Source organism: Cryptotermes secundus, unplaced genomic scaffold (genome assembly GCF_002891405.2).
Source record: "Cryptotermes secundus unplaced genomic scaffold, Csec_1.0 scaffold568, whole genome shotgun sequence".
Lineage (NCBI taxonomy): Eukaryota > Metazoa > Arthropoda > Insecta > Blattodea > Kalotermitidae > Cryptotermes > Cryptotermes secundus.
Window position 1 is genome coordinate 721173 of NW_019725423.1, and position 18558 is coordinate 739730.

At 42.3% G+C, this 18558-nt stretch overlaps 1 protein-coding gene across 7 annotated transcripts in view; it reads left to right on the forward strand.

The window, feature by feature from the left end:
• The window catches only part of LOC111863372 (protein C-ets-1), a 492047-nt gene that overhangs the window by 310047 nt on the left and 163442 nt on the right, over positions 1–18558 (forward strand). Inside the window, exon 1 of one of the 7 annotated variants that reach the window (XM_023849638.2) lies at positions 5281–6050. The exons of the other annotated variants lie outside the window; for them this stretch is intronic. Within the exon in view, the coding sequence (XP_023705406.1) occupies positions 5981–6050 (70 nt within the window). The 5' untranslated portion in view covers positions 5281–5980. Of the gene's footprint in view, positions 1–5280; positions 6051–18558 lie in introns of those variants that run through there. 7 annotated transcript variants of the gene reach the window in all.

Sequence of the window (18558 nt, forward strand, 5' to 3'; positions counted from 1 at the left end):
GAAGGCAGTGTTAAGAATTTATGTTGAAGGACTGAAGTAAATTACGAAATAACTGTTAGGATTTCGGTTCGCTATCCGGGATTCTAGCGGGAACCCCCATATTGCGCATGAATACTCGGGGACCTTAACGACTTTCTCGTTTAAAGACCTATGAGAGTCGAGATTGTCATGGCACTGAAGATCGTATCGTGGTCGTCTGGGTTATGTCACCGTATTGTCTGGTAGGCGCCGATCACAGTGGCCCCGCGGTCTAAGACGCCAACTGACTTCACCCACTCAAAACACTGGGATCGTGGGTTCGAATCCCACTCAAGGCATGGGTGTCTGTGTGCGTTCATTCTGTGTTTGTGTTGTTCTGTAGGTAGTGGCCTTGCGACGGGCTGATCGCTCGTCAAAGGAGTCCAACCGATTGTATATAAAACAGGTAATGCTGTCTCTGTCTTAGGCCATGGAGGCCCAGTGGTCTGTGAGACGTCGAGGCTCCCACATTTTCTAGACAGTCGGCTCACAGATAGCGGTAAGATTGTCAGCCTTACGCGTCGGCCGTCCTCTACGCCCTGGAAGATTCATGATACTCATTTATGTTAGATGCTGAGTCGACCCCAGAGCCATAGCGCGGCTGGAATGATTAGGTCATTTGAAAAATCCCATGACATCGGGAATCGAACCCGCGACCTTCCGGTGAGTAGCGTACGAAACTGAAAAATAAAAGCGGTCAGGGCCCAACATTGGGATGAATGGTTTGGTTAGTGGTTAGCAACGTTTCGGAGAAAGACAATGTCTCATTCTTCATGATGGAAGCGAGGATAGAGCTTTACCCTGAAGATGTATGGAGTATGTTCATCCGAAACTTTAACAATCTATGAAAACGTCAGTATCAGTTTTTTTTTCTTAGTGACGAAATCGAGAAATATGACGCGGAAGTTACGTAGGCAGGTGGGATAGTAACTTACTTTACATGATTAGCATCAGAATGCATCAGTGCATTAATTTGGCTTTGGAAGCCACCGCGAGATCAGAGACCTCCGCTTTTGCCTGACATAGTGTGGGCTGTTAAGACTGAATTCTATTACGTATTTATTACCGTGCTGATTGTTGGTTTTTGGAAGTTATAAAGGGACCACCAGGTGCTTTATTGAGTGGGACGAACTGCACCGGACGCAGGTCATCTCTCCGGTTCTCACGCCTCCTCTCTCCAGTCTTTCCCTTCCTCGTTGCCCTACGTGAGAGGAACACCGGCACAAGGGACTGCTCTACTGTAACAGTCCCTCGCCGCACGCGGTATACTGTTTTATGTATCCGCAGTTATTTAATTTTTACAGAACGGGGAGGGGGAAGGACTGTGATTCCCAGCACCAGGATATCTATATATGCTGCAGCAGGGCTAAAATAACCATTTGAATCCAGTCCACGTCATCACACTTTTTCATGTGATTCATTTTAATATTATTGTCGCTTCTGTTCTTAGGTCTTCCAAGTGGTCTCATACCATAATTTTCCCGCACTGAAACAGTGTTTCTTTTTAATTCGCTTAGTGGGGGGTGGAGTCCAAGTGGGTCCACGCGGCACGGCGGCCACTGATTGGCGTATTGTATCCTGACCCGGGTGATTATGATGATGGAGAATTTGGTGGAATGAAGATTGGCAGTGGAAACCGAAGTACTTGGAGAAAGCCCGCCAAAGCGCCACTTTGTCCACCACAAATCCCACTTGACCAGACCCCGGCTGGAACCCGGTCCGCGGCGGTGGGAAGCCAGCGACTAACCGCTTGAGCTATGGCGCGGCCTCCCGAAACAGCGGTTGCACGTCTCTAAACCCACGTTTTCCCATAAGACCTTCCTTCATGTTACCAGACACGGTTTTGCCAGTCAGTGCTCTATTCAGGAACGTAATTCCTTGGGCTCACGATGGTTGCTGCACTGTCATTTCAGTAGTGGAATTCTTGAACCCATGTTGTCTCTTTAACTATGGTTCTGTTTCTGACACTCGCCAATTGAGCTGTGTAATTGGCGACTGTGCCCCTGCTATAGCCCCATTAACCACCTCTTTCCCCCCCCCACCCTGTGGCGCTACAGTCCCGATTTGGGCCTAGGCCTACCTTCATGAAACACTCCGTTTCACTTCGGTTTACTAGATCATACACATTCGGTAGGACTCCTTGGGCGGGTGATCAGCTCGTCGCAAGGCCTCTACCTGTAGACAAACACAGAAAAACGCACACAAACATCCATGCCCTGAGTGGGATTCGAACTCACGATCCCGGCTTCCAAGCGAGAGAAGATAGTGCATGCCTTAGACCGCTCGGCTACCGTGACCGGCCATTAACCACCTCTGTGGAGGGCAATTCTTCTTGATAAGCTGGTAGCCTCTAAGACGATCAAGAAATTCCTTAATTTTTCTTGAAATCGAAAAATTTATTATCGGCATCAGCATTTTGTTACTGAACCCCAAGCCAGCTGAATCAATTCCCGAGCCTCATGGTATATATATATAAGCTCCGTGGTAATATCCCCAGCAATTATCCTGCGACACAGGCATGTTCGTGGTGCTTGGCAAAGGTCTCCTGCCTGCCTAGTGTTTCTGCCTTCTCGGAAAGCTATAAAGAACGTTATTCTTATCCAAAGCTGCTCCATTGTATTGAATCTAAGTAGGCCTGTTCCTGGGAACTTAACTTGAAACAGTTCAACTTTGTTTCCCAAAATGGGCCTAATCGCTCAGCCGTGGTTCATTGATATGTAACAACGACTGGTCTTGTAATAATAGATTTGCCGCCCAGAATAAGGGAGTACGCTTTTGACCTCACTAACAGCAAGAAACTGAAATTTAGTATGGCATGTCTGCCTAAACTGCGATGTGAACATCTAGGAATTTTAAAAAATCTTCCTTTTTAAGCTTATCTTAAAACATAAGCCTCATAACAAAAAGAAAAGTATCATTCAAATACGCTCTTCTATCTGTACAGCAATTTTCCTTAAATATTCTGTCTAAGAGTTCAGAGAAACGCTGCATCTGACAGCGGCGACTGCAGTGCCACCACTGTTGCTGACTAAAGACATGTACCCGAACTTACCTTACAAGAACCATTTTGCCTTTCCCTGGAGCTGAGGTTCTCATAGTGGTGACTATGAAGAGTACTCTGTTCTGAGATGTGACTCTTTGTAGTTCGGAACAAGTTCCTCCATCTTCAGCATCCAAGGAAGAAAGCATTAAGAAGCAGGCAGTAAACAGAGTTTTGGCCTGTGACCCTGAAGATGGACAGACTACCGAACTACACGGCATAATATTTCAGACGATAACGCTCTTCAGCTTCGCCTTTTCTTCAATCTACAAGCTAGATCACGGTCAGGGTTTGGTGGATATTATGTCACGCCAAGGAATCAGCCCAAATGCCTGGCTCGTCAGGTGGAACATATCATAACATACGACTTTGTGTCGGTGAGGAGTTTGTTAGGCCTAGTCCTACCCCTTGTCGCTTGTACCAGCTGAATTCCGTGTATGGACGTTCTTTACGTTCATCCACGACTCGTTTTACTTTAAGGTAAGGCAAATTCGTTCCTGTGCGTAACTAAGCACTACACCATGAAGGCGTATAGGGGAGTGGATGTATAAACCCACGTTTTCTTGACCTCTGCACTAGTTGGAGGTGAGCCGTCAGCTTCACGTCCCGGTCGCTTTACCCCCGGGGAAAAGAGCCCCCAGTACCCATTGGATAAGAGGTTGGGTGGACCTCAGAGCCCGTTTGAACGACATAGAGAAGTGAAAATTATTGACCTCACCGGGACTCGCACACTGGCCCCTCGGTCGTTCAGCCAGAAGCTAGTCGCTATACCGACTGCGCTATCCCGGCCTGCCATATTACTTTAGCAGTTAGAACATTAAATACCGTAAATTTATGGGAAATACTTTCAGAGTAAGTAGTTATGAAAAACCAGTATGCTTTATTAGGCTGAATGATACGGAATAGATTGCATTGCGTGTTGGGGAATATGAGGGTAGAAACATTTACTGATGTCCATTGAACAAACCATCATAATGTCGAGGCACCGCCATAGGCAGAATGCGTGTGCAAATGCCTTTCTCAGCGGCTGCATTAAGATCTGTTCACGCATACAGGTCTGAGCACCCGACACTCGCAGGTTCATGGTCAGGTCCTAAGTACAGCCGCCTCTTCTGTTCTTTTCCCACAGGTATAATTAATTTAAGAAGTTGAAGTAACAGGTTATCATTTCAATCATATTTCCTTCGAGAAGTTTATTGTGTATATTTTCTAAGTCACTGCGTAAAATGAGTTCTTTGGCTAGTAGGCCTTATACCTTACTTCATGAACGCATTCCAAATAGCCGCTCTCTGTGTTTTATTGCGTTAACGTTTTCCTGCATCCCAAATAGATGTTAGGCTTGATTAAAGAACCGAATAAGCTACCATTACTGTTGTAAGATTTGAGGCTTTCACGGCGGTGACTATGAAGAAAGCAGTCTTCTGGGATTTGGCACCGTGTATATGTGGTGTTAACCGACGTTTCGGAGGAACGTATCGCCTCCATCTTCAGGGTAGAAGAAAAAATATAAGAAATCTGCAAGCGAAGAGACCGTGAGAACCGGTAAAAGCAGACTGTGTCACCGAAACGTCGGTTAACACCACATATACACGGTGCCAAATCCCAGAAGACTGCTTTCTTCATACCATTACTGTTACTACTACTACTATTACTACTAGTGCTGAGTACTTCCATTTCGGTTTAAATCAGGCTCCTCTTAGAAATGATGTAACTCCCGTTCCTTGTCCTAGTCTCCTAGTCCCGGGTCCTCTCTCCTGTGGAAAACAGCATTCCTCATCAATTTCCGATGAGTGGAATGTTCATTCCCTCTGTTGAAACTTAATGTAATAGCTTTAACTGAGCTAAGTTTAAATTTATGATCGGCTGGTGTGGCGATATACAGATCATAGAAAGTCGAATTCACTTACTGTGACCAGTTTAATTTTGTTTATGCCTGTCTTCCATGTACCACCTTGTTATATACTGTTGGCTGTGTGTAAAATGATGTTTTGTTGAGGGGTGAGGGGGTAGAAGGAAGATGAAAAAGTGAACCCTGTAAGAAAACCGGGTTCCCCTGCGGGCGAGGCCTAGCGGAACCATGTAGTAGAGACCCTGTTGCGAGACTATTCATTCATAAACTGGCTGAGTGTGTGAGTAGCCCGACTGAAAGTACCAGAGTTGTTGCTGTGGCTTGGCGGCAGGGGGAGGGGACGGGGTGTGTAGCTGCTGTGGCATGGGTTGCAAGCAATCATTAGTCTTGTACAGAGTCCTGCTCCGTGCAGATTACAAGGGTGATCCTGGGCGCAGGACCCATCGTCAACAGGTGTCACCCATGTCTCAGTGTCGTCATCTATCGGGCGAGATCAGCATTATAGTGACATGGAGACTGCCGCTGCAATGAACGTGAACTCTACTATTCGTTGAGCGTTTCTCCAAAACGCCCAATTTTACCTGTGTGGAGTTTATGAAAAAGCTTTACCCTAAGAGGCTGAAGACATCAGAATGGGATAAAGCGATAGACGAGTGTTCTGAATGTTCTTTATAGTCGTGTTACTTGTGGACTATTTGTAAAGACATTTAAACGAATCATGAATTTATCTACAGATATGTTTTGACTGTCTAATCGAAGTTGCGTGTTGAACAATCTTACATATATATATACGTACTGAATGTTAGCTATGTTGTTAGAAATGTGGTAATCACGTAAGAACACAGTTCAGTACATTTGCCACGATCTCAGTGTTAGTAAAATTGAAATTATCTGTGATCTCCATGTGTTTATTACCATCAGATCTCATTGGCCGAGCCACCAATTGAATGTTCACTATAATGGTTTATGTTGTTGCAAGTGGTTGTTGTTGTTGACGAGAAACAATGAAGAGTAGTTGTGATGGAAAGTGTTTAACATCCCATTTCTTCTAGTCACCAATATCACCACTACACATGTATATAGACTGGGATAGTTACGCAGTTATGGGAATTAAGACTATGAAGTCATTCAGTAGACCTAGAGGTGAGTGTGTGTTTCAGTTGCATTCTCTAAACGTTTCACTGTTGTTCTTGAAGGCTAATAGTGATTGTTGTGAATTGTCTGGTGTAGATTGTGAACGGGTTCTTTTTTTTTTTTTTGGCAAAGTTGATCGTAATGCCGTCACGTGAGCGAGGAGAGTGCTCCATTAGAAGACACCGTGAAGCCCAGATTAACAGCATGAAAATGGATCATATGCATTCCCTCCAAATACGAGAAAAATGTCACCTCTAGGAATTCAGGCAATAAATTTTTAATATAAGGTAAAAAAAATCTAAAAGTTGTCCCTATGCTTAATTAATTACTACGTCATGTAGGCGTATGGGGGAGTGGATGTATAGAGCCACATTTTCTTGACCTCGGCACCAGCTGGAGGTGAGTTGTCAGCTCCACACTCTGGCCGCCTTACCCACGGGGAAAGAGCCTCCGGTACCCATTGGATAGTAGGTTGGGTGGACCCCAGATCCGGTCCGGACGACGTGGAGAAGAAAATTCTTGAACTTACCAGGACTCGAACTCCGACCTCTTAGTCATCCAGCTGGTAGCCAATCGCTGTACCGACTACGCTATCCCGGCTCTTAATAGTTTAATATAAACTTCATAATTCGTTGAAAGCAATCGGTAAAACAAGATACGAATCTCTCTTCGGTAACGTAACAGACTGGATAGATTGCGTGTTTAATGACCACGTGGTTATATGTTGATGGGTTTATTGTTGCCAGATAAAGTATCTAGGAGTATAAGGAAGGTACTGAGCTTCGAGAATCGATCTCAAGTATGCTTGGCAAAACCGTGAGGCTTAGGTCAAATAGCGCGGTAAGTATTGACGGGAAAACGGGGGATTTCCGGAGCAGAATAGCAGTAACAGTACTGTGAGAATATGTTACTCTCTTGTATTCCTCTGGAAGCAGTTCGGTTCTAGTCAGTTGGTTACTTGTCGCTATTCGAACTCTGCGCATCATTGTAATAATTACAGATTGAAGGGACTTGTGGATTGGTGTGGTTGCACGTTCACGAAACTAGCCTATGGCTGAAGATGGCCCTCTAGCGTCAGTTCAAATCTTATTCAGTATAAGGAAACGTTCACATCGCATGTATTTACCATGTATTGTATCAGTTATATTTTCCCCGCATGATATACATAATTGCTCTTAACGTTGAGGATTTCCCGGTATTCGATCGAAACCTGATTCAGGAGGAAATTAAGAGGCGATTGAAGTCGGGTAGTGCTTGCAACCATTCAGTCCAGAACCTTTTGTCTTCTCGTCTGTTGTCCAAAAACATAAAAATTAGAATATACAAAACTATAATTTTGCCTGTGGTTCTGTATAGGTGTGAAACTTGGTCTCTGACACTAAGGGAGGAACACAGACTGGGGGTGTTTGAAAACAGAGTGTTGAGGAGAATATTTGAACCGAAGAGAGATGAAGTCATAGGAGGTTGGAGAAAACTGCATAATGAGGAGCTTCATAACTTGTACTCTTCTCCAAGTATAATTAGAATGATAAAGTAAAGGAGGATGAGGTGGGCAGGTCATGTAGCACGAATGGGGGAGACGAGGAATGCGTATAGGATATTGGTGGAAAAGCCAGAAGGAAAGAGACTACAGGGAAGACCAAGGCGTAGGTGGGTGGACAATATTAGAATGGATCTTAGAGAGATAGAATGGGATTGTATGGATTGGATAGATCTGGCTCAGGATAGGGACCAGTGGATGGCTCTTGTGAACACGGTAATGAACCTTCGGGTCTATAAAATGCTGGGAAATTCTTACGTAGATTCAGAATTGGCGGCTCCTCCAGAAGGGCTCATCTCCATGAGTAAGTAAGGAAGGTATTCGACAGGGATATTTGCAGGGACGAAAAATGGGAATCTGTAATCGTATTATTATTAAGTTTCTGTTATAAAAGCCTAATATTAAAATTGTATTGCTCGATTCGGAAAACTCTAAGCATTCACATAACATACTTTCTTTATATTCGAGGTGTAAATTACAAAGTTACACATAATTGTTTTCGATAGTTTCAGAAAAAGATTATTGCAGAATGCCGTAAAACTTCGAGATCTCGAAACCAACATTTCCCATCAGGTTCTGTTCTGAAAGGCTGATTAAGTTTCCTTGCCACAAATGGTATTCCAGATCCAGATGACTAGCGAATTTAGAAACTGTACCTTCCTTTCAAATAACTCCTTGCGCGTTTTAATTGCTACTGTGCAATGGGCGATTCTTTTAAGTATGACCAGTTCACTTCTATTAAGATGTAAAAATGGCCAGAGAGACCGTGTTGTCTATACTAGGAAACTTGTACTAACAATTTTTTCTCCAAACGATTTCAGACGAAGCTGTTTTCAAATAACTTATAATAACAGAACTTGGCGCTGTGTTACTGGATTTAACGGACAGAAACAGGATATCTGTAGGCATAGATCCTTCCAGTTGTCCACATAGGATTCGGTATTATCAGCCGAATATTGTTGGAATTGTCGTTTTCTTGAGAATGCTAGAAAACCCACAGGAAGATAGGCATATTGTTTTGATTTGTTGCGTTTCATTATTTGACAGTTAATGACATTGTTGGGGAGATGAGTATAGGCCTAAAGAGAAATATGAACTTCATGAATTTCCATTTTACTGATAGGGAAAATCCACTTATCTTACCGAGTTTTGCTGCTAGATATAAGGAAAACTTTCTTTCTGGCAGAAGAGATTGGCCAGTTCTCTTCAATATTTTTCCTTCAGAGCAATTAACATGAACGTAACATCTTGTATTCTTTAAATTTAGAATCGAAATTTCAAGCTGTTTAAAAGTTCTTTAAATTTAGAATCGAAATTTCAAGCTATTTAAAAGTTATGTGTTGCTAATTGCTTTATATTGACTTTGACTTGTTTGTTCAGTTGGAACTTCTTGACATGAAATAAATTTACCAGGAGTCATGATTGAAATATTTGTTACAAATGCGTTCTCGCTATGACAAGATTCGCAGAAATTAATTTGTAAATTAATTGAATTGGTAGAAGTAGCTTGCATAGATGTTTCTCTGTAGATGAAGAGTTCTCCATAGTAGGCCCATTTAATTTCTAAGTAGTTACTATAGGATTCTGACAGTGGTGTATAACACACTGATATATTGGGTTTTTGGACTTTATCCATCGTCCTGGTTTTTAAGATAACTAATAAAAACACGACGTTTCGGAAACTGGATCTGTTTCCGTCCTCAGGTGAAGGAAAACACCTATTCTGTTGGGTCCGTTAGAAAGAGCTAGCCTCAATCACTGGACGATACAGTTTCCGAAACGTCGTGTTTTTATTAGTTATCTTAAAAACCAGGACGATGGATAAAGCCCAAAAACCCAATATATCACCATTTAATTTCTGTCTACTCTACTATTCATTGTACTACGCAGTCCGTCAGGAATGCAACAAATTGTTCCTTCTTCCTTATATTCTCACATTCGATACATGTTGCGGCCCTTAAATGTCCATCTTCAGGTGTCTTAATATGCTAAAACTGCTACACTGAACTAATATTGTCCATTCGTCCCATATGCGACTGCGCGCTTCATGGTTTGAAACGTCATATTCGTAGTCAATTGGTGTGCGCTAAAATAGCACACGCTGTAGTTCACTTAATTTAAATCAATAAAATATATTGCAATTTATTTTAAATTTTGTAAAATTCTTATTACACCTCACCAAGGGCGAGGTCCACTTGTTATGGTCTGTATCCTTTACTTCAGATGTTTAATGCGACAACCTGTTTTTATATTCGTAAGCCCGTTGTTTTGTTACGTGTGCAATCTGCAACCTCTTTCCTTTGTGTTTTGGTGTTTGTCTCTAACGTTTCTGAGGCCGATGTTGTCCATTAAGTGCTTTCGGATACTGCCCAAAGTTTGCCTTGTTTGACGCGTTGTACTAGGGATGAACTTCAATCTAAAGGCGCCACGTACTCGTGTTCGTGCTCATGCTCGCCAGGCGTGTGCTCGTCGGGAGACTCGTCTGGCTTTTACTTGTGCTCGTAAATCTTCGTCCACACTACTGCAGTTGCTCGCCAGGTTTCGGCGCGTGAGGATCCGTATATTTACTCGTAGTGTGTATGGACTGTAGTCGTATTTTAATATATTGGCTATAGATTTTTAATTAACAATTTAAAATTTGCTTGTCTCGTGATTTGTCATATCGTCCACATTACTCGCGAGCATAGCGAGTCACACGAGCACGAGTAATGTGGACGCGCCTCAAGAGACACGAATGACCATTGAATCTAATTTGGGCTGGCTGTGTAAAAGACTGAAGTCACCGTTACCGAAGCACGGCTATTTTTATGAGATCCGAACACTACAGCTGTCTGAGAGCTGTTTCGTTTTCTGTTGCTCATCCACTTTCTCAGTAAACAGTAGCAAATTTCCGAATCCTACGGGATGTTCATTTTTTCTAATCTTCAGGTCGGCAGGCACACGAAATGTAAGGGGCATAGGGACAGTCGTATGCCTTGTAGATAAAGGAGCATCTGCGAGCAACCAAATATATCGATAACTGTTGTACTGTCTCATATCTACTTTACCTTGAGAGAGGTCTTCTGCAAGTTCACTCTGATAGTGAAAGAAAACTCTGACATGTGCAAGCCGGAAGGTCGCGGGTTCGATTCATGATGACATCCATGGATTTCTTAATTGACTTAACCCTTCCATGCGTACTATGACCCAGGGGTCGACTCAGCCTCTAACAGAAGCGAGTGCCAGGAATCTTCCTGGGGAGTAAAGGGCGGCCGGCACATGAGGCTGATAACCTCACCGACATCTGTCTAGAAAACGTGAGAGCCTCGATGTCTCACAACCTTATTGGCCTCCACGGCCTGTTAGAGGGCTAGCTTTACCTTACTCTTAATATTATGATATATATATATATAATGCAGTATATTTAATTTAAATGTAACTGTTTGGTTTTTGGATTCTATAGGCTGCGCTACTTATGCCGTGAATAATAGCAGGTCTAGTACTGTCCTAGCATCGAAAACCTTTCAATGTAAATGGGCGGTAATAAAAGATACGGATAAGCTAGAATGAATGCCAAGCGAAACAGGCGATTAAACTAGATCGGTTCTGTAACGAATAATCCATGTAAATACCAGTGGATCTCGGAACTGGATCCACACGCAGGGAAGTCTGTACCTCTGGGTAGAGGTAAAAAGGTAAAGTTGTCCTGTACTTAACTAATTAAGCACTGTTCCATGAAGGCGCATGGGGGGAGTGGATGTGTAGATCCACATTTTCTTCATCTCGGCACTAATTGGAGGTGACTGGCCAGCTTCACGTCCCGGCCGCTGTACTCCCTGGGAAAGAGCCCCCGGTACTCTTTGGATAGAAGGGATGGATGGGTCCCAGAGTCGGTTTGAAAGACGTAGAGAAAATTCTTGATCCTACCGTGTCTCGAACTCCGACTCCATTGGTCGTCCAGCCCGTAGCGTTTCGCTATACCGAGTACGCTATCCCTGCTTCCCTGTACCTTTGAGCACGGAACAAAATAATATCACCTGTGTTTTCATAAAAAAATGGAAACAGTCGGTACACTTCCATAACTAACGAACTGGTTGACAGTTTAGAGAAAATGTGCAGTGCTGGAAGCTATACTGAAAATCGGTGAACTCTGTAATGAAGAGCCCGGTTAAAACACACGGCATTTTGAATGGCAACACCGCTACTCATGCAGCCCGACGCTTAGTAAATAAAAGAGGCCCCTTTTCATGATAAAAATAAAGTTAAAGCTGTCGTTTCTCGTTTAAGGTCTTGAGCCAGACCTTCCAGTGCAGAAACATTCGCACTGCGGATTTAGGAACGTCGTACTGTACGTCCCGCCATAATGTAATGTAATCGCGTCGCGTTACCATGGTTACTATAAAACGTGAGAAGTTTACTTTCCTATTGCCTTGATCCCACTGCTTTTCTTAAGGAGGAAGTCGTGGGAATATTCGGCTAGGACTCGAAACCGTTAACTTAATAGCGAAACGAACATTTTACCCGCGCTTGTCTTTGTAGGAGGAAAATCTTTTGTTTTTATGAGTTCCTTTGAACAATGCGCATTTTGGGAGAAATGAGGTGGGACAGACGGACTAAACTGTGATTTCTAACTTTTAAAATTGTGCAATATTGCTGACGAATGTTTAAAGAAATAAAATGATGACTACGGACTTTACATCCGGGGTTCAGTTTCTTTCTCTTATCCAAATTCTGCAGTCAGGCCCAGGGCTCAGAACCTTCTAACCACCTGGTACCGTTCTCCATGTAATGCCTAATTTAAGAGTGATGGAATTTTACCTCCACTCCTCCAGACGTCTTTACGGTGTGGTGCTTAAGCACTGAGAGAACTTCAGGTTGTTGCTGCAGGGAAGTTTATATTGCGTTACATAAACGATTAGAATTTTCGGAGCTGCTGGACATTATTGTTACTGTGTTATGATGGGGTTAGTTTCACAATGCACTACATTCACAGGATGACGAATATAACCTATATTTTTCTGTCAGTTATTATATTAAAGATAACACGGTATGTGTAAATAACACTGCCTTCAACTGACTTGAGCCTACCTGACGGAAAGTTTGCACTCCTGTTAAAATGTCTTAGATACTGCTCTTCCCCCATTTTCCAAGAATTTTAAGAAGCTCCGCAACATGTCGGTATTATCAAACTTCTTATTACAGACGAGGGAAGAAAATATGGGCTTGCTGTGTTTTGTTCTGAACGTCATCACGTTTGACTATAACTTTAATTTTTTTCTCCAGCAAAACATCAGAGCCGAAAAGTCCAACTTTTTGTCTGTCAGAATGTGAGACCTAAATTGAACGGGATTAAAGTGAAGTTGGTATAACACAGAACTGCTTTTAAATTCATTTAAACAGTACCGGCAAGGACTACACATTTATGTCTGTAGATGAAATGTAGCTGGATTAGTGTTCTCGTTCGCTTAGTGACACGACTTTGTCCAGTTATAGAATAAGAAGTGCTTTATATTGGTGAATGCTCAGCCTCAAGATTACACAGTACAGTTATAACATCCCCTATTGGAAGAATGCAAAATTCAGGTTTGAAGGAAGCACATTTCTTGAAAGTGACAGTAAATGACTGTTTTCTGCTGGCAGACTCAGTACAAGTGGAAAGTAGCACGTGCTGTGCACTGTCGGCGGCCCATGCTGCCATAATTCTAAAAATCAACATAACGATTTTATTATATAGAGAGATTTATAGTCTCTTCTTGTGTTCTTCAATTTCTCTTTCCCTGACTTCAAGAAATATACAGTTTATTTAGATGTAAGCTTAAGTCATACTAAACGCACGAATTCTGGGTAATTTAGTTGTGTCGTTGGCTTGACACGAAGCATATCTCTACAGCTTGAAATCGTCACAGTAGTATTTTATTGTAGATCGGTTCCTGGTCACCATGAAAGAACTCAAATAGTATATTCACGGCTTACGGTAATACCATAATAAGTATCGCGCTGCGAATATTTTCACGTATATGCGTCACGGGTACTAACACGAGAGTATCATTGTCGTCGTTTTCGTCGTCATCGTGGTTGCTGTGGCGCGAATTTTGAATTAGTGTGCACAAATTGTAGTTTTGAGTATTTCGTTTGTAATCTTATGGTGCTAAAATACATAAAATGTAATACAATAAATTTTCGAAGGGGAATGCTGTTTTGAAACTTATTTTTTTTTCTGATTATTCCTAAAATAGTCGGTGTTAATGCTTAGCCGCATGTACTTCACGCTGACACAAAACTCAAGTTTAATCATAGATCACACGAATTACAAATATCCCGAAGAATGTCGTCTTCTGGTATGTGGCGTCTTGTAGATATTGTGGACCGACGTTTCGGAGGAACGTATCGTCTCTATCTTCACGGTGGAGAAATCTGCGAGCGAGTAGCCAGCGTGAGCAAGTGGCTGCAGTCAGACTGTATCCACCTGCTCACGCTGGTTCATCGCTTGCAAATTTCTTATATCCTGAAGATGGAAGTGTTACGTTCCTCCGAAACGTCGGTTAAGATCTACTACACAAGATCTACTCGGCGCCACATCCCAGAGGACGGCATTCTTCATAGTCACACAGTGAAAACTTCAAAACATACATACCAATATCCTGTTGTCTTTAAATTTTGGGGAAATTATTTCCTGAGTGACGTCTTAAATATTAGTGGGTGACGGGTCAATCCCAGTGTCGTGCAGCGTTTTGAACTCCTGAAATACTGAGGTCGTTGGTTCAAGTCCGGTAACAACATAAATATACTCATACTGCTGGAATGGCCTAGTCAGTTGAGAGATCTTCGGATTGGCCAGTCTCTCATCCAAAGAGATGTGTAGATGAAATGCAGTGCAATAGAATACAATATCTTTAGGCCTATACTTTTAACTGACGAATTACTTAAAACAGTTTGAAGCATGGAGCACATGTAGTGTATACAAATATATTTGTGGGAGGGGTAATAATGTTTTTTCTGTAAAATACAAGTCTCAACCCTTGCATCTGAGGTGTTTCTCTGACATGAACATCTCTCTTACTCTTTAGGCTAGGAACACACAGCGACATCAGTCGTACGGAAAAATGTCGTACGATTTTTTTGCCATCGACGTCCTTTTCACACTAGAGCGACCAAATACATTTCTTTCCTTTCCGACTGTCGTACGGTAGATGTCGCATGTCGTCACGTATGAAAGCTGCACTTTATATTCTACTACTTGATGCGACATGAACCGTACGGACGTTGTACGACCGATGTCGCCGTGTGTGTTCCTAGCCTTACTGTCTGACATTTTTTGGCACCACCATATCCACCGCGTTTGTTGTGTAGGCTGTCGAGCACTGTGTTATGAAGACGGGTTTGTATATTCTCTGTTAGCAACAGTGAGAAGTTCCGAGTTTATCGGAACATTTCTTCTTGACTTCACGTGGAAAATCGGCCTTTACTATTTCCGTCTGACGTTTATGTTGGCGTCGTAGCGGAGTTTTGCCTCAGTTAATGTCTTAATCTTTAATTTAAAACTTCAGATATTGCTGTAAGCGACGTTTAGCATTCGGAAGATCAAACGATCGAATTACGAAGACATTTTAATGTTGCTGTTTGTGGTTCTTGTTAGCTGCTACAGACACAATTTCTGTTCCAGTGCAGAACACAGAAACTTGTTCATAATATTTGTAAATGTTATCACTTCATCATTCTGTCGGACAGTTTGCATTCCTTCGAGCGATTGCACGTCATAAAGGCCTGAAGTAAGGACTACAGAATATGGAGATTGCTTGGCTTATTTGGTTTGTATCAGCGATGTAGGAGGACATTAATTGTACAATGGCTCTGATATTTCGACATTTTCTATATTTAAGGGAACAGAGGCGGCGTAGTTTTTCCTTTGTACTCCGATACGTCACCATTACAGTAGGCTAAGAATGGAATTTTCTGTTTTTCCCCTATTTACATTTATCTGGATAATCCACAATAACATACATTTATTTGGGTAAGTGACAAGCAGGGGCGGCCCGTGTATAGGCACTGCGGAACCGCAGCACCCCCAATTTCCACTTGATACTATCGATAACATTTATATAATGGTCCTTTTTTCTTTAATTCTTTCTTTATACTTGTACAGTACAATATATAATCCTTAGCTTAATGTCAGTAGCCAAATCTTTGTATGCAACTGTGCGCTTCTGGAGCAGCACCCCCACTAATTTTAGCTACGAGCCGCCACTGGTGACAAGACAAATTAAGAAAGTTATATGTACGAACTCAGGTTTGTGGAGAACCGAGGATGTGTAACAATTATTTATAAAATTCCAGAAATTCTGTTTGCACATGAATATTGCGATATAAAGGATACATCTTGTTCTTATGCAGATGATAGGCTGAAGTAATGGCTGTAGCCGGCTTTCCAGACACTCAGGCTCACTCATTGACATAGGATAGTTACTTTAAATAGTCCACGACTGCTTCCTCTGTCATCTCTACTCACTTCTCTGACCTCCTGTCTTATTGTAGCGCTTGGCAGAGGTTTATGCCATGCTACTGATTAATTTAAGCAGCAATTTTCTTCTCTGTACTTTCAAGTTGAATATTCAGTATAGAGTGGACATTAAATCACTTCTTGAAATGAGTGCCTGTTTTCCGAGAAGCTAACAGAATTATAGGTAGGGTCTGACGATGCTTTTCTGAAAGGCGCTGGTGCATACTGGCTCCACATTGTGGCGACACGCTGGCCCCAGCCCCCTATTGCCGGCTGTAACTCGCTGAACTCTTCAGTGGCTCCTACACGGTCCCCGCCTGCAGTAGCCGTGTATTTTACTTCAAGGCAACCTGCATAATGTAATTTAAGAAAGACAGTTGTGAATTATCAATTAGTGTTATCGCTGTGTGTGTTATCATTTATCAGAGAATTTCCGTGAAGCGAAGCATAGTGTACTTGAAAGCTACAGCCTGAACGCCCTGTTTGATAATAATTATCATTACAGTTAGACCGATTTACCAAGGACATGCTATATTCATCTCTGATTTACATAGTTTTCCTTAGTGGCTCTATGGTGTTCGATTGGAAAAGTTTCTTTGGCACATGTCATATTTAAATAAGTGGGATGTTTGAAGAACAGTACCAAAGATGCGATAACTAAGAAATGCATACCGAGCGGGAAACCTTAGACTTAGATTTACCGTACACTTATGTGAAGAAACCTCTTCAGGTAGTAATTCATAAACAAAGGATGTTTAAACGTAGGTTTGTCATAAAGAATATGTCTAAGATACGAACTAGATTGAAATATCTCAGGACAGTAGGAAGACAGGTTTTGTATGAACACTGTGATGAACTTCATAGTCTGTATAACAGGGAATTATCCGTTAGACCTGTTCTAAGAATGATCCATACCGTGGACCCGATTCGATTTCCTTCTGTTATTTGCGTATAAGCATACTTAACAGTTCTTTGCATTACTTTAAATATAAACTTTTGTCAATACATTTGTATTTAATCTTCAGTTCAGGAAGAGGAGGGACTTTTGCATATTTTTTTTTTTTCACGGGATCCCAGTGACAGATTCTTATTTTGCATTGAGGATACTTACCTTTGATTCCACTTTTTCCCATTACTTACTTGAGAGAGACTGGATGATGCCTTGAAAGACCACAGTGGAACTCTGTTTTACAGTTCTTACGCTCATAAAGTGAAGTAGCCTATTTGGTATCCGTAAAATCGAAATAGATGCGCTAAAGCGAAGTTTCAAGGAGTACTATTTGTCATTGGGTTGTGTCGTTATTTCAGTGCAAGTGTTGCTAAACACAGTCAGCAGTAAAACTGTCGGCCTTTGTTTTCTTATCAAAGTAGCAGGGTCGAGATATAAAAACAAACAAGGTTGTGTTAAGCATGCATATCGGCAGTGCTTAATGTATGTCAACCAGTTTACCATTTAATAATACGGTTATTTACGGCAGAAAATGTGGAAATTTTTGTTAGTATTTGAACCACAGAGTCTACGAGTAGTTTAAGTTGCCCATATTCCAGGGCAGGCTGTGCGGTTGTGATTTAGTCATGAAGTTCAGTCCCGCTGAACACTGTATCGCCCCAGTAGAGCGATGTGTTGTTTGCACGTGCAAATAGCACGGCGCCATACTAGGTGGCAGCACGTGCATTACCAAACATGGCGACACATCATTCGAGTGTCTTTCGGAATTCGTGTCACGTCAAAGAACAGGTAACAGTGTTGTCGGCTCTAAGATATCCCAGCCTTAACTCTGAGACAAATTTGTTGTTACATAAAACAACGGAGATCGTATTATACCTCTTCCACAAATGTATGTACACATTATATTATTCTGAACAATGGATCTGGGATAGGTCTTTCGGTGTAGCGACTAGGCGGCGGGCTGGGCAACCGCCTTTCGATTCTCGGCAAGGGTTCTTAGCGTTCACCCGGCGTCCTGTCCGTTGGGTGGTAGGGATCCTATCCCGGGGGTAAAGCGGCAGGGGCGTGAAGCTTACCACTCACCTCCATCTTGTGCCGAGGTCAATAATGATGGCGCATTATCTCCGCTCCCCATATGCCTTCATGGCGTAGAGACTAATTACACAATTAAACACAGGGTTAACTTTACCATTGTTCTGAACATAACGTACACAGGTTTGTCCAATTATTTGGGATTTGTCTAGGCGCCGGATTCCACGTTCATATCGCACCTAAGCTCCTAGTGTACAGTTATTATTAATTCCGCGTGTGAAATTCCTTTTTATCTCTTTTTGGTTTATTGCGTTATTCTAAAGCTGAAATAGAGTTTTCTTTTCTTTTGAGGATGTGTGTCAGTATTGCGATAATCATACCGCTGCTTCTGTTGGCCCCACTCGTACTGGTATTACTGCTGTTCCCACCACCAGTCTGTGGCCTGTTCTTGCTACGCTGCTTCGGTTGGCCCTACTCGTACTGGTATTACTGCTGTTCCCACCACCAGTCTGTGGCCTGT